At 40.9% G+C, this 23903-nt stretch overlaps 1 protein-coding gene across 2 annotated transcripts in view; it reads left to right on the top strand.

Moving 5' to 3' along the window:
* The window catches only part of PAH (phenylalanine hydroxylase), a 28948-nt gene extending 5045 nt beyond the window's left edge, over window positions 1-23903 (top strand). The window contains exons 3-14 of one of the 2 annotated variants that reach the window (XM_069973502.1): window positions 2534-2717; window positions 7755-7832; window positions 9423-9511; window positions 15556-15623; window positions 16497-16693; window positions 18097-18232; window positions 18695-18764; window positions 18856-18912; window positions 19233-19328; window positions 21353-21486; window positions 22142-22257; window positions 23161-23903. In XM_069973502.1, coding sequence (XP_069829603.1) covers window positions 2534-2717; window positions 7755-7832; window positions 9423-9511; window positions 15556-15623; window positions 16497-16693; window positions 18097-18232; window positions 18695-18764; window positions 18856-18912; window positions 19233-19328; window positions 21353-21486; window positions 22142-22257; window positions 23161-23204 — 1269 coding nt within the window. In that variant the 3' untranslated portion in view covers window positions 23205-23903. The remainder of the gene's footprint in view (window positions 1-2533; window positions 2718-7754; window positions 7833-9422; window positions 9512-15555; window positions 15624-16496; window positions 16694-18096; window positions 18233-18694; window positions 18765-18855; window positions 18913-19232; window positions 19329-21352; window positions 21487-22141; window positions 22258-23160) is intronic. The other variant, XM_069973511.1, reaches the window with a different exon arrangement.

Here is a 23903-nt window from a genome sequence, read left to right as displayed (position 1 = left end):
GGATGGGACCCTAACACTAATCACACCTCTAAGCATAATATGCTATCATATTTAGGATTTCTGAATACTATATACATACATTAATAAGACAAGATATTATTGTTTTGATCACATTTATCAGTACAAGTGATATGCTACTTTGGATTTTGTTGGCAAACTGTTCAGTAGATGTTTGTGTTCTAACTCAAGGGCATATATAAAAAAAAGTTGCTGTGATTCACTATCTGCTCTCCAGTCTACTGAGTACATGGTAAATGGAAACTTCAAAGCAGATTCTATCACACTGGAAATCAGGTCCAGAAAATATTCTGCCTCAGTTGCAGAAAGAAAATATGCTTGAAGGTCCCTTCGCGTGTACCGCATTGCAGCTGATTTCACGCTTCAGGCTCCGCAGGGAAATCCGCTGCAATACTGTGTACTGTTATGGCCTATGGGCTCTACATTCTCACAGCAGATTTTTATTTCACTGCGAGAATGTAGCCCAAGCTTACTAAACTCAGCATCTGCCGGGCAAACAAGCAAATACATTACCTGCCCGCACTCCTGCTTGCTTCACCAGCTCCCGGCTCCCTGGTGTCCCACTAGGCCAATCAATGCACTATCCCAGCAGTGACCAGGGAGCCAAAGAAGCAGGCTGGGGTGTGGACAGCTAATGTATTTGCTTGTTAGCACAGCAGATGCTGAGTTAAGTAGGCTATGGCTAAGGGTGGTATTACACAGGACGATTTTTCGGTAATTAACTATAAACGATCTCAAACGACCGCTGTGAGGAACGATCTTAATCGTTTCCACTATTACACTGGACGATGATCGTTACTTATGGTCGTTTTTGTGCTTGTCCTTTCCTGGCTGATAGAATAGGGAACAAGCAAACAACGCGTTATTACACCGAACGATGTTCGAATGATTTGTGAACGATTAACAATGAAAATAGGTCCAGATTCTATCAAACGATCAACGATTTCTCGTTGGTCGTTTAATCGTTGCCTGCTATTACACATAACGATTATCGTTCAAATCCGAACATTATAACGATTTTTTGTACAATAATCGTCCCATGTAATAAGACCCTAATAGTACTGAGTATCGCAGCAGATTTCTCTGCGGAACTCACAACATGAAATCTGCCGCGATACGGTACATGTGAAGGTACCCTAAAATTGCTGAATGCTGATTTTAGAATTAGAAGTCCCACCAGACAATATGACTATTAGTACTAACCTTTTTGCCTTATATTCTCTTATAATTACATAATGGCAGAAAAAAATTAATCCAAAAATACATTTTATACCAAAGTCCAAAGAAATTTGAAATAAAATTAATAAAAAAATACTATGGTACTTTATTAAAAAATATTTAAACTGAAAATGATCATGAACAGTGAACTGTGAACAGTGTCAAACATTCAAGTATCATAAGGTTCCACATACATGTATAACAATCCATATTTACTATGTTGGAAACTGATTGCTATTACAGCACCTCTGCTATCTTGCTTTAAGTAAGTTATGACTTCATGTGTCCATATTAACTGACCAATATGAGACTTTTAATTTGTTTGTAACAACTGGGATTTTTCATGGCTATTGCAACATGGTAATAAGTGTGCTTCCCAGATGTTATAATCAATAGGAAGAATAAAATACAGCATGTATTTAGCTAATACAATTCAGATGTTCTTGAACACAGTCCATAGCTTAGGCAATTCATAAGGGGGAGGCATCTAGTTTACCAAAAATGCTAGTATGAAGGCTGACAAAACACTGCACAGCAGCCTATGAGGGTGTAGAATGGCTATCCACCCTAATTCACTTTTTTGTAAAATGAAGAACTCCAAATGTCATTTACTTTCTCCACCCCCTAAACTCAGCTGAACGTTTGTCAACATGGCGATCCGTGTTTGCTGTTTGGATAGAGAGATAAGGCATGTCCTGATCTTTTCAATTCAATATTTACTTCTGTTAACATTCTAGTTTCATTATCACCAAACATACTTTAAAGTAATCTAGGGTGAGATTTGTATAATATTTTAGATTAGTATTAAACTAATTATGAATTAAAAATAATCCTAGATGGAATAAATGATTATATATCAGGTAAGCCAATATTGTAAAGAGACTATCATATTTAATCTACCCTAACAGTCAGCAAACCATGGCAAGCTCCGGACAACAATTTATGTTTTCTGTTGAAGAGTAAAATAACATGGCACTCACTGAAGTCACAGGCAACCATGTAATACATGAGTCCAAGCAGAGAGTAGCCAGAAAGATTGGCCTCAATCTGTTCCCTGGCTTGGTTCATGGTGTCTGTGTCTTTATATCTGTAATAATTCAAGCGTATAATGAAGACTCAGATTACTAATAATATATTCCAAAGGAATTCTAAAAAATAAGTTGAAATCTGATTGGAAAGATACTATGGGCTCATACAAGTTTTTGTAGTTTTGACCCCCCTTGTATTTTGTACAATTTAATTGCCAGAATATGGAACTTTCCATTCAATAACATGAATCCAATGTTTCATGTGTTAGGAGAGGGGTGTTAATCTGACCCACATAGAGTCCAGACCTTCCCGACTCAACAAAGATGAATACCAATTCTTCATTAACTTGGACAACAAGAGTACTCCAGTTCTGGATGAGATTATGAGAGGTCTGAGGCAAGACATTGGTGCTACTGTGCATGAACTATCCCGAGACAAGAAGAAAGATGCTGGTAAGATCTTAGTTTTACTTCTCTTTTATTTGCTACTGATCAAATTTACAAGCAGTATCTGAAGATATATACATCCTTTTTGTTCATTGGGACATAATCTCCTGCTACTTGATATGTCTGGAAGCTACCCTTCAGTGCTGCCCAAGGGAGATGGCTGGTACCTGGCTAAGAAGTATAGGGAAATGACACATAACAGGTTCTTCATGTGGGCAAAAGAAATGGGTTCAGATCCAGTGATTTTCTAATGTTACCAGATTCAGCTTGTGTGCTACAGAACGTTGCACTAAGAAGCTCTGTGCACTGATTTGCTCAGGGTGCTAAGAACCCATGATGTGCCACCGCCTGGCAGTATTGTTTTTTATTCAGCTATTACCTATTGGTATAATAGCCTGGCTGATACCATACGTTATTCTCTCTCTAAGCTGCAGAGCTACCACACATGCTGTGCGGACACTGCCTAGTGTCTGGACGATGTACAGTATGTAATGGTGCACAGAGCTTCTTAGTGCAACATTCTGTACTCACTTTACATATTCCACTGCTGCAGGGAGAGTGCTCAGGAAAACCATGCGTGAGCTACCACTACACAGTCACCATAAAATGGTCTATATGGTAATGGATAAACACCATTGCAACCACATAGCATGTGCCCATTATTGTTTAGGCTCGGTGCATATTTTATGGTATGCCTGCTATATCACTGCACAACCTGATCCATTACCTTCAACAGACTTAACATAGTGTATGCCGGAAAAGTGGGCTGGTTTCCATACAGGGCTCACTATTCCCCTTTCAACATGACACCATCCAAATTGGCAGTGGAAAACAAGCAGCACCAAAATAGGGCTACAGACTCAAAAGAAGTTTAACTGCCCCTTATAACTTGATGAGTGAAAAGTGGTGCCATTACCCATGACCCATTTTGAGACCTCAATTTTTAGAACATTTAGAAAGTTAAGTTGCATTTTACATACCATACCCAATGGTAGAGCTGTTAACAGTAAAACAAGTAAGGGTAAATCCTTGTATGTTAACATATTACAAAATAGACATGTGACTATAACTTGTTTGCCTTTCTCTATTAATTCCCCACCATGGGTGTGCTTTTCTCTCTCTTCCTACAATAATAGTAATTGTAGTATGCTGCTGGTCGTTAACTCAGGTCTCCTGTTTAAAGCCACACATCTGCAGGTCATTGGTCTAAACCATAAACGTTAAGGGTTAAGACTACTCCAAAACTTACCTTCATAATTACCTTCATATGTTGGCATGGCTCCTCTTAAATTTATAATCTTTATTGTGTCACCAAGACACTTAAGACAGAGTGCTGTCAATTCCATTTGACTATATGATCTGTAATAGTACCAGAAGGCTGGCAAGGGTTTGCCTAATAAAAAAATTGGAAAAAAACCCATCAGTTATACTGTGCTTCATGCTTTAAATTACACTTATGTGGCAAGACCTACTACCTCCTGTTAACAATGGCAGTAACTGATAGAACCCATAATTCATCCTGCTAAAATAATTCAGTTTGCAAACTATCATACATATATTACAAGTTAGGTTACACAGGAAACACTTCTACATTTTTTTTAATTTAAAATATTCCCTTTAATTCTTTACCATTCCTGTTCATTAAACTCAAAGTACATTTTTATTATTTTACAATGGCATTTTGGCTTTTTCTTAAAGGGGCTATCTGGCATAAACCCATAGAGGGGAATTTATCAAGACCGGCAGATGGATGCACATGTGGGAACATAGCCTATACATGTATATTTTTAGCTAAGCTACAATGTTTGTACAATATCATAACTTATCATATCATAAGTTAAGATGTAACACCACAAATAAGACATTGTGATATCACCATGCTGGCCAAAATAACTTCTCTGTGTATTGAGGGTATACATTGGAGGCGCCTCAGAGACACTTTAGTAATGGTTAACTGTGACCTTTTTAGAGTCTCTGACCAATGACAAGGACCTTTGTGTAGTTAAACATTTCTTATGAATAGCCAAATGACCAATTATATACTTTTTTGACCCCCTACATTAACTTGGTTTCCACTTGGGTGTTCAGCATGACTTATAAAATACTCTATTATTCTGAAACATCAAATCAATATTTATTGGTCAAGAGACAACAAAATGTCCTTAGTTTTCACTAGGGGTCAGTGTTAAACCAGCTCCCGCCCTTGATTTATGTTTAAGCAGGAAGACATCCCGTCTGTCTAGAGTTAATCCAGGATGTAGCCAAACTCTGACAGAATGTAACTTATTGGGGAATTCAATTAGTGACGATATAGGGAGTACACAGCGGCCTGTATGTCTCATTTTATGCTGGAGCTACAGGTCAGGCTGTTTTTAGAAACAAAAGAGAAAGGCTTCATTGTATTAACTGAGATAATGTTTAATGGCAGGATCTGGCAACAGAAATAGCAACTGAAAGCTAATTGGATTTTGTCATAAAAATTGGGGGAAATAATAGGAAGATAAGATGCTTAGAACTTGTCTAAAGAAGTAACTATGTCATGTTACTCTTAGGAGGATTAGAATATACAGGGAGGTATCTCTCATCCACTCCTTAAAAAGGGGGCTTACCTGAGAATCTGCAACATTTCTTTTCCAAATGTATTATTAAATTAGGCACATCCATGACTGTCCATGCATCTCAGTGAAACCTACACCAGATAGGAGCTATGTAGATTTCATCTGCAACTTACATCAGTTCTCTGGCATAAGTTGTGGGAAATCTGGAGAGTAGTGGTTGTCATGTCCCCTACGTGCCAATCCCTGCCAACTTTTAAACAACTGATTTAGCTGGCCTTTAAAATAAAACAAAATCACAAATGTCCACAAAAATCTTGAGCAAGAGTTTGTAACTTTTAATGGCAAATCACAAAGGGAGATGTATCATTGCAAGTTAAAAATCCTGGGAAGCAGAAAGGGAGGGTTTCTTTTTAAGTCAATTGCCTAAAAGCCTTAAAATATAAGTGGAGATTTAACAGCCAATTCACTGTTAAATAAAGTCAATTCACACAGAATTCTCCAAAAGGTTATCTGTAGACAGCTGTTTTTTTTTTGTTTTTTTTTGGGGGGGGGGGGGGTGTCTTTTTAGAAACAATAGCAGGGCGCTGGCTGGCTAGAAGACAGGCCTTTACCATGAGATTAAGGGTCTGTTCACACGTACAGGATCAGCAGCAGATCTGATGGCCCAGATTAGATTCAAAGCAACTATGCAACTTCAAATCTGCTGCAGATCTGTTGTGGATCCTGTACCTGTGAACGCACCTTAGGCACCTTGACAATTTGTAAAACACTGTCCGTTCTGTTTGAGAAGATCATCCCGGGTGATTTTCATTTCTGATGAATTGGGATGCAGGCGCATCAGTGTGTGCCCGCATCCCAATTTACCATAGCACACAATGGAGCGTGCGGCCAGAGCTGCACGCTCCATTTTGTGCAATGACACGTCTTCTGTGGCCACTATTCAATGAATAGCGACTGCAGGAAACTGACATGTCAGTTTTTTGTGCGGCCACTAGCGATTCCTGCCGGAGTGTATACTATGTATATACACTCTGGTTGGGATTCCCTTTAGCTGCAGCACAATGTAAGTTAATTATTATTCATGGCCATGTTGCAAATCGGTATCAACAGCCATGATTAATACTTAACTTACGTTGTGTGAACATAGCCTAAAGGGGTAAAGTTTGTTTTTAAGGAGAGCACCAGAAAGCATTGTAGGGAAAAACATACTTTTAAGCCAATAGTTTTCAATGTGGGGCATAAGCTGAGCCACACTTCTTCCCTCTAAATCCCAATCCTTGTTTAGCAAGGTGAAACGACTGTCTAAAACAGCCAATAATCACTGGGTGCCAGAATTCTGGTGCATTTTGATTAGTTAATCTGCCCATGTGTGTTCTGCTGTTGCATGCCTTCTTCTCTTGCTTTTCATTGTTACTTGCTTTTCTAATTCTTGCAGGTAGGATAATATTGATTTAAAAAACATTAATAACAGCAGTGATTTATTACAGATGATAAGTATTATGTGATGGATAATAATAATAGCGCCAAATATGGCAAAGCATGTAATATACAGTATATTCTGAGACATTTGCACAATAAAAAATGGTATAAAAAAGCAAATATTTCAAAAATAGAAAATAGGGGGAACCCAATGATATCACAACATTTATCATAACAGCAATTTTGGCTAAACAATACAAGATGTTGTCTGATTTAGGTAACTTATTTTTAAATATACTACAGTATACAAAGGACATGTGAGTTAATAGCAGAGGCTCCATATTCAGGCATTTTTTTTAAGTTTGTGCTAGGTTTAGACCTTGATAAATGTGCCCCTTAGTAGTTAAAAAAAGATTGTTCAGTATAGTTGTTATTTTTTTCCAGTAAACATACAGTCCCACAGTGCCATCTAGTGGGGCTACTTTGAAATAACAGCTACAGAAAATATGTGCTGCTAAGGTTACAAAAGTAACAGAAATAAATTAAATCCATGCTGGAGTAAGGTCTGTGTTTGTGAATATATATAGTGTTTGATCTATTTTACAGAACAAATTAAGATATGTTATAAACATACAACAATGTTCCAGAAAAAAAAGGGAAATAATACAGATCTGCACTTGTGAATGATTGAGAATTTTACAACGGATCCACAGACTACTATTAGTTGATCAATTTTTTTTTCAATGACATTTGTTAGTTTAAAGCTCCAGTGAGAATCCCAGTATTATTCCAGTTTGCATCATAAGCTTTGTATATCAATTCTCAAACAAGCTATATGTGCCATTGTTCTGTTTGTAATTGCTGCCTACATGTTTTATGTATATATGTGTGTTTGTCAGTATGCATATGATATATTACTGTCCTTATATCATTGCATATATCTTTGCATTTTATGCTTTATTGTGATTTGGTAATTGATGGGATACTGATCATATGTCTCTGCTTTCCTTTCTACCTGTGCTGCACTGTGTGTCTGCGTTCGTCTCCATCCTGTACTTGATTCCAGGTGCCAGCTCTGCTTTTTTGCTTCTTGACAGTCTGTCCACCAAAGCATCTGTGCTGCAACAGAAACATGCCATCTCAAGTGAGTGTTCTACAGGAAAGAACTGTTCTAAGTCTTCCTAATACTGTTTTCTAGGAATCCAACACCATAGGTTCTTGCTGTTTCTTCTGTGCATTGCAAAATTCTCCTTTTCACACAAACACTTGCTAAAATGTGACCTGCCTTTTCTGACCACTAGAGGCTCAGTCTGCATGTGTGACCTCATATAGAGCTGTATACACACTGGCCTCCTCATCCAGGCAACAGACAGCTAAGAGTTGTGAAGCAGAGCAATGTACCAGATAATAGAAACACCATGGACTTAGCTAATACACTACAACCAGGGTCGGCTCCAGGTTTTTGCGGGCCCTCAGGCGACAGAGCCTCAGCGGGCCCCACATCCATCCACTATGCACCCATCATTCACACACCAAGCACAATCTAACATACCAAAACACACATTATTGACACAGACACTGACTGACTAACTGACACAGACTGGCACAGACACTGACTGACTGACAAAGACACTGACTGACACTGACTGACTGACACAGACTCATTGACACTGACACACTGACGCCCCTATTATATGTGGCGATGGAGAGGAGAAAACAAGCGCTCGCTTACTCCTCACTCCCAGCTCGCGGCCGGTGCTGTTACACATGCCAGCAGTGAGCTGGTAAGCTGGCGGGTAATCGCTAGATTGTCCGGGCAGCCCACAGAAGATAGCAGCCATAAGTCATTTGTCTTTCAACATGAACACAACATCAACATGAAAGACAACAAAAGGCATTGATCACCCGACATTGTTCAGGTTGACTGAATGTTCTATTCTATTACACAAGACGATTATTGTCTGTATCAGCCAATATCGGCCAATATTGGCCAAATACGGCCGATAATCATTTGTGTAATAGGGCCTTAAAGGGGTTGCACAGCGAAAATCTTTTTCTTTCAAATCAACTGATATCAGAAAGTTATATAAATTTGTAATTTACTTCTATTAAAAATCTAAAGTCTTCCCATAGTTATTAGCTACTATATGTCATGCAGAAAGTGTTGTTTTATTTTCAGTCTGACACTGTGCTCTCTGCTGACATCTCTGGCCAAGACAGGAACTCTCGGTTTTCTAAGAATCCCTATAGAAAACCTCTCCTGCTCTGGACAGTTCCCGTCTTGGCCAGAGATGTCAGCAGAGAGCACTGTGTCAGACTGAAAATAAAACATTTCCTGCATAATAATAATAATAATATTTATTTGTATAGCGCCAACAGATTCCGCAGCGCTTTTTTTTTTTATATATATATATAGTAGCTAATAAGTATGGGAGGACTTGGGATTTTTTAATAGAAGTAAATTAGAAATCTATATAACTTTCTGACACCAGTTGATTTGAAATAAAAAGATTTTCGCTAGACAACCCCTTTAACACAGTGCTTACAGCTCAGTCTTCTCCCTCCTCCTCTCTGTCAGACTCCTCTCCACAGAGGCCCTCTTCCTCTCTGGGCCCCTGGAGGTGCTGTGGGCCCCAGCACTTGCCCGGGTAATTGCTTTGCTGACGCCGGCCCTGACTACAACTCTATATCTATGATGTCATTTTATGATTAATTTTTTCATCTTTCCTTTTAGTCCCATGGTTCCCAAGAACCATTCAAGAACTTGACAAGTTTGCAAATCAGATCCTGAGCTATGGAGCAGAACTTGATGCAGATCATCCTGTAAGAAAGTGTTTAATACTTCACTACTTTATTAGTTTGCTAAATTTTTTTTTGTTCCTTTGTCCTTGCCTTTCATTTGCTATGATGAATTTACACATAACAGATTTTTTTGAAATATTGAGACAGAAACCAGTTCAGTTTATCTGAATTTTGAGGGCAAGCTAAAAGGTTTCTGGATGTCCCATTCAGATGAGTAAAACAGTTGCACAATTACCTGTAATAAAATTTAAGTATGTCCACACAACTTTTATTTGTGGCCATATTTCAGAAAGCTATCATTTAGGGGCAAAAATGCAGCTGTATTTTGATAATTACAATCATAAGACCATCTTTTCACCCGAAACTGACTTCAAAATGACAGTGTGTGAACATACTCTTAGGCTGCCTTCTCACATGTTTTTTTAGGCTATGTTCACACCTGTTAGAGACCGGCCTTTCCGTGACCCTGGCCGGGTCACGAAATGGCCGTTCTCTGCCCGAATCATCCCGGCCGGTACTTAAGTGCCAGCTGGATGATCCGTCCAGCCGCGGAACTCTGATGCGGGAGCATCAGCGTGCGCCCGTATCAGAGCTTCCCATAGCACACAGTGAAGCTTCACTGTGTGAACTGACAGGTCTTTCTGTGGCCGGAATTAATTGAATTCCAGCCGCAGAAAACGGACTTGTCAGTTTTTTGCGGCCCTGCATGGGCTCCCGGCCGGAGGGTATACGATGTGTGTACGCTCCGGCCCGGGATCCCATTCATCAATAGGCATTGTTCCACCCCACAAAACTACGGCCGTTGTTCTGCGGCGAGAACTACGGGCGTAGTTGTACGTTGTGTGAACATAGCCTTAAGCTGTATCCCCCCCACCCCCAGCTATGTTCACCCAGTTAAAAAATGTGAAAGTAAAATAGGTGTAAAACAAGTCTGGAGTTCAAGGTTCAAACTCGTAAAATAAAGGTACATTATGGCAATAATTTTGTATTGGCTGCAGGAACGTTCCGTCTTTACAATTGACTTGCGACACCGTTGAATGTGCTCGCAATTGAATTAGCCATCTACCTCAATGTAATGTGCAGCCTCCGGCCGTACCTTACACTGTGTGAATAGCTGTTACCTCCAGACGCTGTTTAGTGGACAGTGTCCGAAAATAATAGGCATGTACATTATTTTAACGCCTGTTCTAAAGAACGGACGTTAAAATGACGATGTGTGAACACAATGGGCGGCATTGCATTGACTTCACTGTAATGCCGCTCCTGTAGTAAAGAACAGATGATGATTCCATTGCAATCAGCATCTTTTCTTTAGTGAGAAACAACATTGTGTGAACATAGCCTAATACTGCACTCCACTAAGATCAATAGGAAATTGGTCGGTAGTGTACACACAGTATAGAATAACTTCTGTTATTAATTATGACCGTCCAAATATTGAACATGCTTATTATTTGCCATATGAAGTCAATGCAATGCTGTCCTCTGTTCACACATTGTTATTTTAAAATAATGTACCTGCCTATCATTTCCAGATACTGTTCACCAAACAGCACCAAAACACCAAACTGGAAATAATTGCTGTTCACACAATGTAAAGTGTGGCGACTGCTGCACTCTGCATGGAAGTGAATAGTTAATTGATTTGCCGGCGCACCCAACAGTGCCCACAAGTCAATTGTAAAAAAAAAAAAAAGAACATTCCTGCTGCTGATACAGAGGTATTGGCTCAGGAACGTCCTGAATGCAAACCAGCAGCCGGTAGTTAAACAGTGTGAGGTAAAAGTGTCAAAATAGCCTTATTGTGTTCACAGTAGAAAAGGACACACTATTTGTATTTTGTGAGTCAGTACTGTACTAGCACTTGAGTGCTTGTATGCTCCTTACTGGAGTCAGGTATTTTTAAATGCTTGAGTGCTCAACTCGAGTAATGAACCCCACTGAAATCAACTGGAGATTCAAGCATTTCTATCTGTTCTCACTGGAGCATCTAAAGCCAATGGAATCATGTCCAATCCTCTGTTTTTTATTACTATTAAAAAAAGCTATACAGTTGTAGTACCTGTAGGTTTAAATATATTAATAAACACAAGATATGACAGAGTCTATGAAACTGAATATACATGAAGGTACACTATGGGCCCCCAGTACATCACAGTGGAAACCCAAAGTAAGACGTTATCACACACCTGTCCCAGTATTCTCCATTTACAATTCATATATATCAGAGTGCTCTCATCTGCTCCACTATTATAGTCTAGGTTCAGGTGTGCTTTATACAATATACTCATTGCTTGGGCAAGTTTTCATGTACATTCAATGCTGAAAATGCTTCTATTGCGTTAAATGATTAGGTGTAATTATAGTTAATTGGTCACTTGTGCTCTAGATAAATCCAATATGCATAAGGCATTGTGTTCCCTGATTCATGATGATCTGACTAATATTTTCAAAAGAGAAATAAAAGAGCTGCAGAGATAAACATTATTACACCAAAGTGTAATTTCCTCCTATTGACAATGCCTTTTATAATTCATTGACATGTGCTAGGAACTAAGCCTTTGCCATGCTGAATATTAATAGACCTTCATATGACTACATGCAGTTCAGCTTGTATCCAGCTTAGAGCACCATTAATATTTCCCTCTGAAATTTATTATTATGGTGATATCACAAATATCAATAACAGAGACTTATAGTTTTGAATATTTTTTTATAGACCTTGTACAATGAGGTCTCTAAGTAGGTAAGAAATATTGCAGGATAGATAGATAGATAAATAGATAGATACAACAGCACAGAGACGACCATAGGTGTCTAATGGTCCTTTTAGACGGAGCGATTATCGTTCGAATTTGCACAATAACGATCGCATTTGAGCGATATTCGTTCTGTGTTAACACAGCGAACGATCAAGCGACAAGCGAGTAATCGTTCATTTTGATCTTTCAATATGTTCTCAAAGCGTTGTTGATCGTTCAGTGTAAACAGTCTTTCAACGATTTCACCTAAATGTGAGATAGGCTCAAGCGATCACAAAACGATTTTTCCGTACGATGTATCGTTTCGTCTAAACGATGATCGTTATAAAAAAACACATTGTTCATTCAAAATCGGTTAATGGTGCGATCGGGCGAATTATCGCTCCGTCTAAAAGGACCATAACACGTTTCGTTAATCCAACCTTAACCAAGAGAGTCACCCTTTAAAAGCTCTCACAAGTCTTTTTTAAAAGGACTGCATAAGCCAGTGATGGGCAACCTTTTGAGCTTGGTGTGTCAGTTTTCGGCAAAAAAAACGAGTATAACTCGGTTGGTGTGTCACATCGCGGAAAAACACCATAATTTTGTGTTATTTGTAGTTTAAATAACTATTATTATTAATAATTAATAACTATTAAAATAATTACTGTGTGAAGTAAACTAAAAACCACAAACACATACTACCCCACCTGACCCCCATCCCTCCCCATACACTACCCCACCTGACCCTCATCCCTCCCCATACACTACCCCACCTGACCCTCATCCCTCCCCATACACTACCCCACCTGACCCTCATCCCTCCCCATACACTACCCCACCTGACCCTCATTCCTCCCCATACACTACCCTACCTGACCCCCATCCCTCCCCACTCATACACACAGTACCCCACCTGGCCCCATCCCTCCCCCCCACACACACACAATACCCCACCTGGCCCCATCCCTCCCCCCCCCCCCCCCCCACACACACAATACCCCACCTGGCTCCATCCCTTCCCACACACAATACCCCACCTGACCCTCATTCCTCCCCATACACTACCCTACCTGACCCCCATCCCTCCCCACTCATACACACAGTACCCCACCTGGCCCCATCCCTCCCCCCCCCCCCACACACACACAATACCCCACCTGGCTCCATCCCTTCCCACACACAATACACCACCTGGCTCCATCCCTTCCCACACACAATACCCCACCTGGCTCCATCCCTTCCCACACACAATACCCCACCTGGCCCCATCCCTCCCCCACACACACAATACCCTACCTGGCTCCATCCCTTCCCACACACAATATTCCACCTGGCTCCATCCCTTCCCACACACAATACCCCACCTGTCCCCATCCCTCCCCCCCACACACACACACAATACCCCACCTGGCTCCATCCCTTCCCACACACAATACCCCACCTGACCCTAATTCCTCCCCATACACTACCCCACCTGACCCTCATCCCTAGCCATACACTACCCCACCTGACCCTCATTCCTCCCCATACACTACCCTACCCTCCCCACTCATACACACAGTACCCCACCTGGCCCCATCCCTCCCCCCCACACACACACACTACCCCACCTGGCCCCATCCCTCCCCCCCCCCCACACACACAATATCCCACCTGGCTCCATCCCTTCCCACACACAATACCCCACCTGACCCTCATTCCTCCCCATACACTACCCTACCTGACCCCCATCCCTCCCCACTCATACACACAGTACCCCACCTGGCCCCATCCCTCCCCCCCCACACACACACAATACCTCACCTGGCCCCATCCCTCCCCCCCCCCACACACAATACCCCACCTGGCTCCATCCCTTCCCACACACAATACCCCACCTGGCTCCATCCCTTCCCAGACACAATACCCCACCTGGCTCCATCCCTTCCCACACACAATACCCCACCTGGCTCCATCCCTTCCCACACACACACAATACCCCACCTGGCCCCATCCCTCCCTCACACACACAATACCCCACCTGTCCCCATCCCCCCCACACGCAAACACAAACTTTACTTATCACCTGACCCATCCCCGACCCCCATCCCTCCCCACACACACTTACAATCCTGCTGCCGTCCAGGATCATGCTGTGGCACCAGGAGACGACACTGCAGGCAGGAGCAGGCGGGGCTGGAAGCAGGAGCAGGCGGAGCTGGAGCACGGCACCGTTCCGGCCGGCCGTACGCATCTATTGTGCCGGGTGACGTCACAGTAGCTGCGTCCGGGCGGTACGTGGGGCGGGGAGTACGTGGGGTCAGGGTGCACTGTAAGGACGCTGAACTGCCTTGGAGCTTGTATGTGGCTGCATACAAGCTCCAAGGCAGTTCAGCACACTTTTCTCTATGCGGCCGCATGGCGGCCGCGTGTCAGCATCTATGGCTACGCGTGTCAGTGCTGACACGCGTGTCATAGGTTCGCCATCAGGGACATAAGCATTACTTAGAACATTTGTAACTACTTTATGGATATCTAATGTAAAGCCCCATTCTCATATTTTGTTTTTTAAGCAATTGTAGTGCTCATGTGAACACAGCTGCAGCCTTTTTGCAACTATACAAGAAAACATCCCTGGCATCTAATGGTGCGTTTACACAGACAGATTTATCTGACAGATTTTTGAAGCCAAAGCCAGGAGTGAATTTGAGAAGATGAGAAATCTCCGTCTATCCTTTATGACTTGTTCTATGCTTATAGTCTGTTCCTGGCTTTGGCTTCAAAAATCTGACAGATACAGTAAATCTCTGGGTAAACGCACTATAAGGTAGAGATGAGTCAATTGCTCGTCTAAACAAAGCAGAACGATTCATTTGATCGGCGAGCGACTTATCAACTGTTCCTCTCCCTGATGCTCCACCCCGGGTGTCAGAAAAAGCCGGGTCCATTTCTGGGAAATTTCCCCCAGCTTCTCAACACTGGATCACTACATCTCTAACCTAAGGCTATGTTACCAAAATATCTTTTTATTTTTTTTGCACAGCTGTCATTCTGTGTCTGGTAGCTGGTTTATGCAAATAACAGCAATCATTTGCATAAAATGAATGCATTTTGGTGCCAAAATGGGCACATAGCCTCAAAGTGTGTTGTGTTAGTCTGCGTTGAACAAAATAGATTGCAATAATAACAATTCTGTATTTGAGGGAATTGTTGTGTATGCAGTTCCCTAACAGTGTATGTGAAAATGTAAACTGATATATATATATATATATATATATATATAAAATGCATAATATAAAAATAAGAAAATGTAATTAACATATGTTTTTTTTTTCCTGTTAGGGATTCACTGATCCTGTTTATCGAGCCAGACGTAAAGAGTTTGCAGACATTGCATTTAACTACAAGCAGTGAGTGCTCTTTGTATGTGCCTAGTCTGGAAATATAGACCCTCATTATGGTGCTTGAGTTTACTACAGAAGTAAACAGAGATGTATTTCCTTATGCAATGCAATTTGATTATACTTTTTTTCTGCTATTAGTATAATATGCAGTGTAAAAAAATTTATAGGTACTTAGAAATTGTTCACAGCCAAGCTTAAGGCCCTATTACACGGAACAATTATCGGCCTGTGTAATAGAACACAACAATCAGCTGACATGAACGACGTCGGCTGATCGTTGTAGTCGTTTGTCCTTTAACAAGTTAAAAGACAAACAACTCATATAGTAGCGATCTGCTGCCGTCGCTCTGTGGAATAGGAGCAGCGGAAGCAGACCGCTGTTATATGCTCTGCACCTCTCCGCAAGAAGCCAGTAATGGCCTCTCTGCCTCATCTCTAGTGAGCGCGCTGACAGAGAGATCGGTGACTAGACACCTGCGGGCAGCCTCCCAGGATACTACCTGTGACCCCTCTCCCTGCCGCACGCCAGGGGATTAAACTTCATTTTCTCCAGTATGAGGCTATGTTCACACAATGTAAGAGACCGGCCGTTCCGTGACCCTGGCCGGGTCACGGAATGGCCGGTCTCAGCCCGGATCATCGCTTCACTGTGTAAACTGACAGGGCTTTTCACTGAATTCCGGCCGCAGAAAACTGACATGTCAGTTTTTTCTGGCGCCGCATGGGATCCCGGCCGGAGCGCATAGGATTGGTTCCCTTTAAAGTACTTAGTAGAGACACAGAAATGCTTGCTGACTGCAGCTTGCTTTGTGTATTCAGATTGAAGTAAGAGGTTTTTAACACAACGTGAAATGATTGCCTTTTTCTGCTTCTTTTTAGTGGTCAACCTATTCCACATGTAACTTACACAGAGCAGGAGAAGAAGACCTGGGGAACAGTATTCAAAGAGCTTAAATCACTCTACCCCACACATGCTTGCTACGAACATAACCATGTGTTTCCTCTGCTTGAAAAATATTGTGGATATAATGAAAATAATATTCCTCAACTTGAAGACGTCTCCAATTTTCTTCAAAGTATGTACTGAAATATGTAAATTGCTCTAAAGCTGTGGGAAATCGGAGCTAGATGTTGTTCACCTCGCTTTAGAGGAGAAGCTTACCTTGGATATGTAGCATTTGAGGGCACATACTGTCCCAGCCTCCTTGACAAAAATGTATGTGTGTATGTATAACATTGATTTATTCATGTTATTTTCTTCTTTGTGTTAACTCACCTTTGAAGCTTTAGAAGTAGTGAATGTTAAAAAAAAATATCTTAGGTCAGATATTAGGGCCCTTTCACACATGCTTATTATCGGTTCCTAGGGAACGCTCATTTACCCAATGACCGCCCTGTGCAAGAGAGCCAAGAGAGCTTGATGGGCCGATTAAATCTTCTGTGCAGCCATATAAATTATAACCTGTTTAGACAGGGCTGTGTAAAAGGGCATGTTCACATGTTTATTGATTTTTCTGGGCCTCAAAAACTCCCACTATTTTTTCTCCGTGATCCATAGAAAATCATCCTTATTTTCATCCATAATTGCATCTGATTCAGTAACAGTAAAATGTGAACAGTACTGGTTTGCTTAGATTTGCTTTTTTTTTTATAGATGTCACAGATGTGACATCCTTGACATTCGAAAAAAATATGGATCCTATAGATTTCTATTGGTAGTCCGCACCGCAATCACAATCCACACCAGGACATGTCTTTTTTTTTATTGAACGGATTACGGATCATAATTAAAACAGACTGTGTAAATAGCCCAATATAAGCCAATGTGCTCTAAGTTGAACCGTGATTATGGATCTGCAATTTACAATACGGATTGTGAATAAGGCCTTAGGGTCCTATTAGATGGGCTAATGATGGCCTGATCCAGAATGTAAATGAGCCTTTTACAATGTTTACTGAGCCTATAACACAACTCTTGAGCCTGAGCCTATAACATGACAATTCTTTAGCAAGGGCTGCACTGACATTGTTAGCGATGTCTGTGTAGCCCTTGCCCTAAACTGTTCATACATTACCTCTCCACGCTCCCGGTCTTCCCCTGCCCTCTGCTCGCTTTCCGGTGCCGCTGATGTAGCTGCAGCCAGCGATTGGCTGAACGGCCAGTCAGTTTCAGAAACCTGCTCTGAAGCTACAGTGGTGTCTCCAGGAAGTGAGCAGAGGGAAGAAGAAGATTGAGAGCATGGAGAGTTAACGCATACAGTTTTTTTTTTTATTACACAATCGTCAGCCGTGCATTACTATTACATGTAGCTATGCGCGATCGGCAGCCAACAATTTTAGGTGAGGACCAAAAGACATGATCAGCTGATTTTGTATCAGGTTAGGTTAGTAATTTTGTTTTCATGTACTGTAGTTAGATTATGTGTAATTTATTAAAAATATTAACACAGCCATTTATCATTATGTATTTTTCATAAAGCTTGCACTGGTTTCCGTTTACGTCCTGTCGCTGGTTTGCTGTCATCACGCGATTTTCTGGCTGGCTTGGCATTCAGAGTATTTCACTCAACTCAGTATATTCGCCATTGGTCTAAACCCATGTATACACCTGAGCCGTGAGTACATTGTTTTCAGTCTTATGTTCATTCGGGCACTTACTTTCACATGCTTAAAAATCCATTTGTTTTTAGACACACCCTCACAAGGCTACAATGCACAATTTATCAGAACATGACTTCTGTGAGATGGAAGAAGTTTTATCCAAAGAAGCAATGTGGAGGAAGCACGCTTTAATCACACCAGTGCAATGTTTCGGGTCATAGTGTAGTGTAGCTTCTCACTACTTGAGAAAGGCTACATTATGAGCCGAAATGTTGCACTGGTGTGATTAAAGCGAAGGGGTTTTTTTATGTGCTGCCTCCACATTGCTTCTTTGGATTGATATACGTTCCTGGGTCAGGTTCGGTAAGACTAGCACCCAGTTATTTCTATTTTTTCTTGTACTGCTGGGACTTGTTTTTCTTTTTGAAGAGCATTTTATGAGACCTGGCACATAATAGTCTGTTTTTGCTCTACAGGGATATTTGTCATGAGCTTTTAGGACATGCACCCCTCTTTGCGGATCCAAGCTTTGCCCAGTTTTCACAAGTAAGAATTACAAACTACAGTAGTATGCAGTAGATAGTTTAGAACAAAGTACACAATTCAAAATAATCTTATACTGAGTATGTTTTTTTAGGAGATCGGATTGGCATCCCTCGGGGCACCAGATACATATATTGAAATGTTGGCCACGGTAAAAACACTTTTCTTCTTAAAACATTTGGGGGCAGAAACAGGATGGATCCAAACACAACCCATTTGCCATCAGACTGTGACCTCTGTGGTCGACCACGCTTTTGAGACCGGCACAAAAGCAGTATACGTCTGGCAAATGAGCAGAACGTAGTCACATAATGACTCTGTCCTGCTCATTTAAGTCAATGTGGCACCGCACGCCGGAGCTGCACACCAACATCCTTTTTTCACTGATTCCTGACATGTAGCCCGACGGGCGGCCAAAAACGAGATGTCAACATACCCTAAAATGCTTTTTCTTCTCATTTTAATCAAAAGGTGTACTGGTTTACTGCTGAATTTGGACTTTGCAAACAAGGTGACAAAGTGAAGGCTTATGGGGCTGGACTGCTGTCGTCATTTGGAGAATTACAGGTTTAAATAAGCTTTTTGTTATTTATAATTTATTACTGTCAGTTTGCTAAACTGTAATAATAAACTTCCCATTACTGCAGATAAGCTGCAGATTTTTTTTGCAGCAGAAAGGCTGCAGCTTTTCTGCACTGGAATGTCTGCATTGCAGATTCTAGTGTGGATTTGTTGCAGATTTACTGTTGTAGATTTTTGTGATTATGTTAATGTAGTAGAAGAAACAAAAATGAATGCTTTTAAAATCCACAGTTGCAGGCTTTGATTATGCAGAATTTCTGCCGCGACAACAGGTTCACAATAGATTTTGACTTCCCCATTGATGTCAATGGGTAAGGGTCCTATTACACTGAGTGATTTTTAATGAATAACGACTACAGATAAACAATCGGAAACGAGATTGTTTATCGTTAACCTGAATGGTTCACCATATTACACAGAGCGATAATTGTTAGTTACGATCGTTACTATGATCGTTATTACGATCTTTACTATGACCGTTTATTCCTTCTGATCCCAGAAAAACAATGAACAATGTGCAATTACACTGAACGATTAGTGAAAAAACACAGAACTTGAGCAAACGAACGTGAAATTACAGCGAACGATTAGCAAACGATTAACGATAATTTTAGGTTCAGATCTAAATCAACGATCACCGACATATGAACGATTTTCCGATCGTTGCCTGCAATTACACAGAACGATAATCATTTAAATTCAAACGATTTAACGATTTTATGCACGATAATCGACCCTTGTAATAGGGCCCTAAGATCCATAGTAGATCAACTGCATTTCCACAACAGAAATTGATAGACTGGGGATTTAAAATTAACACTCCAGGTCAATTTAGGTGCTGATTTTCTTCTATTTTTTTTTTTTTTTTTTACATAGCATGTGTGTGAGATTTCTATACATTCCATTCACTTTGCTGGTACTGTATTATGGTATAGATTTTCTGCATTCAAATCCCCTGCAGGGAATCTGCATCTTCATCCTGTGTAAACATACCCTTACAATTCTAAGTTGCTTGGGACTAAACTGCATACAGCTACTTGAGTGTATTTTTAATTCATGACGATACTTTTTTTACTTCTATTGTAGAGTCCAGATTTATGAATCCTAGGCATCCTGACCCATGACCTGCCATCACTTTAGGGAGGGGGGCCCCAAGCTGACCTTTTGCATCGGGGTCTATGAGCCATTAGCTACGCCCCTGCCTAAGCTGCATTGATCCCTATGCTATGTATTGCTGAGGGGCAAGTGTAACAAACATATATGTTTAAAATGTACAGATAATGTACAAGTTAAACATGTATATAGATTTGTTTCATTTGTAGTACTGTACTGATCATCTAATAATGAAAGTCCCCCCCCCTCCTTCCCACCTTAGGGTGCAACTACACCCCTGGATTAATGGCATGCTTATCTGTTGTTATCTGACTTATTCTGTTCAGCTGTTTCCCTGATATGCAGGAGAATGGGCATCCAGTCGTGACGCTCCTCCACCCTCCAGCTGCTGATTGACAGCTGTCTGCCTATACACAATGTATATACAGTACATAGTATAGATAGACAACTGCCAATCAGCAGCCGGTGGGCAAAGGAAGCTGATGTTCATTAATATCAAGGACCACTGAGCACACACATATAATGGAGTAGACTAATGTACAGTGCTCAGACTCCTGGTTATTCAGAAGGATATCTCTGAATCAGCTGCACAGAACAAGTTATACATCAATCTGTTTAGCTTCTCTTTCACAGGTTTATGCTACCTTTAGAAAGACCTGCACAAACCTCTTTAAATACTGTGGATTCACCATATATTTCATTAATTGCAGTGCAGAATAAAATCTGTAGCTATGTAGATTCACAAGTAATGAATCTAACTGTAACAACTAACAGAATTGTAAATGCAGCTCTAGTAACACATCTATTAATGCAAGATAAATAATTACATGATAAACAATTACAAAATCATATTTTTGTGGAAATAATAGCTATATTTTGGTATATTATTTTTACAGTATTGTCTGACAGACAAACCAGTCCTAAAGTCATTTGAACCTGAGAAGACGGCTCTGCAGAAATATCCAATAACTGAGTTCCAGCCGGTTTATTTTATTGCTGAAAGTTTCGAAGATGCAAAGGAAAAAGTGAGGTGAGGTTCCAGCAGGAATTTTTTAGCATTATATTTAGAGTCACAGTACAAAAAATGCATCTCGCCATTAGCGATGATCGAACAGAAAAATGTCCGAGTCAAACTTTGAACAGTAGTGGTGTTCGGTTTGAGGTTTGATTCGAACTCGAACTCTATTAAAGTCAATGGGAGAAGATGTTCGAGTTAATTTATATACCTATACAGGCGAGGAGAAGCTGGAATTACCATCCAGAAGAGTAAAACTGGATACATAGAGTTATTGATTAAAATCCCTGTTTATTCTGGGCTTAGAAATCTAGTGGGCGGTCTCACTTATTGATTGCCAACCTGCACTTGATGAGCATATACTGTATATACAAAATGGCAGTGACTATACAGATGTCAGACACTGACTAAGATTTTCCTGTGGAGTCCTGAGCCTACAGATATATAATAGATAAAATGATTCAATTTATACTGAATATTTTCCCACAAAAAAAAAAACAAAAAACCTTTTTTCTCCTTTAAAAGCATAAGATATCGTATTGTCTGGTCATTCAGAGCCATTGTGCCATGTCTATATTCAGTTAAGTCACCCATGTATATTGTATAATTTTATAAAATGTGTATAGAATGCAATCTTATGTATAAGTTGTAATGTTCTGACATTTTACAGGAAATTTGCTGCCACAATTCCTCGCCCGTTCTCTGTGCGTTATAATCCATACACACAAAGCATTGAAGTATTAGATAATGTACAGCAGCTGAAGAATCTAGCTGACTGCATTAACAGTAAGTACTTAATTACTATATTACAATACTAGTAGATTTATCAATGTAGTCATACCAGTCTTTCTGACTTTCATGTTTTTGTAATTAAAAAGGAACTCTCAGCAGGTTAGAAAACTCTAACCTGCTGATAGCCCCCTATAGTGCCTGGGATGCTAAGGAGGAAGGTATGTATCTTACCTTCCTCCTCTTCGCCGGTCCTGTGCTGTTAGTTGGCGTAAACTTAGGCAAGGAGCACTGTAAGGAGCACTGCCCACCCGCTCCGTTGATTATGGAGCTAAAATCAGACTTGCTGTGCTGTGCTGTCCTGCTCTGTGGTGATTATGTCCATAAGATCGCATGCATGGGGGCGCAAATGGCCATGCCCTGCCCTCGGTGTCCACCACTGAGCCTGTATATGCTTATAGAGGACACTGGGGTGGGCATGATCACATGCTCCTCCATCTTATGGACAGAATCACCACAGAGCAGGTCAGCACAGCCTGGAGGAGGAGGGTCTGATTTTAGGACATCACTTCAGTCCTGCTGCCCCATAGACTTGTAATGAAGTGTCAGTAAAATGCTTTTCTCCTGGTGTGTGCTCCTCAGCAGAGAGACCCTGACCAATTGAGACTTTTTACATGTCCCTGTTAGATAGATGAGATCACTTAATGGCTATGTTCCCACTTCAGGAAATTATCGGGCAAAGGCAACTGTCTTGTCATATACAGTAGACGGCCACTAATAAAGATTATTAGGATGATAGGAACATAGCCAGTGCCTGTCAGTTTGTCAACAGTGTTCCATTAGTTTAGATGGGAGCTAAAAAGTATCTGCTACAAAAATACAACTCTATTCAAACATTGCAGAATGTGATATTGTACACACATTATATGCTTCTAATGATGCATAATGCTTTCTGTGCAGGTGAAATCGGGATTCTTTGCTCTGCTCTTCGGAAACTTGAGTGATGACATTCTTTGCCTGCAACTGCCATAAACCGAATGATCGTAAAATGTTACATCGGTGAAAAGATAAAATTAGACTGGGAGGTTAAAGGGGTCTTCCAGAGACTTTGTTTTTCTATTTAAGCCATATACTTAACCCTGTCGCTCACCCTCCATGACTGCTATCTCAATTATCTCCATGTCAAGGATGCACAAGGACCTTTCCACTTTGCCAATCATTGGCCTCAGTGGTGGCACTGGTTGGCTGAGCAGGACGGTCCTTGTGCTACATAGACACAAAAATGTTCACTGCTGTGGATAGTAGCAGATTATAATAGGTCCTTAACGGGCGGTAGCCCGGGGCCCTGAGCTCCTGGGGGGCCCATGGTCACCCAAAAAGACATACTTTCAGTGGTGTTTTGTCTCCTGGCTACATTTCTGCCATAATTTGAAAAAAATCTCTGCTTTTTTACCGCAATTTTTTTAAAAAACAAAAATCAATTCATCATGACATTATCTATCCTGTACTATGAACACCACCCTAGTGTTGCCATAGTTACAGTGGGGTGGGGGGCCTGGGTTTGGTGATCAGCCCGGGGGCCTATGGTAAAGTTAATCTGCCCCTGGCTGTGGAGGACCAGCACAGAGATAGTGGTGGAGGAGGATGGGATAAATCATGGGTTCCTCTGAACACAGTTAAATAGAAAAAACTAAATCTCCAGA

This window comes from Dendropsophus ebraccatus, chromosome 1 (genome assembly GCF_027789765.1).
Source record: "Dendropsophus ebraccatus isolate aDenEbr1 chromosome 1, aDenEbr1.pat, whole genome shotgun sequence".
Taxonomy (NCBI): Eukaryota; Metazoa; Chordata; class Amphibia; order Anura; family Hylidae; genus Dendropsophus; species Dendropsophus ebraccatus.
Note: the sequence above shows the minus strand (reverse complement) of the source record. Positions and strands in the feature narration are given on the sequence as shown.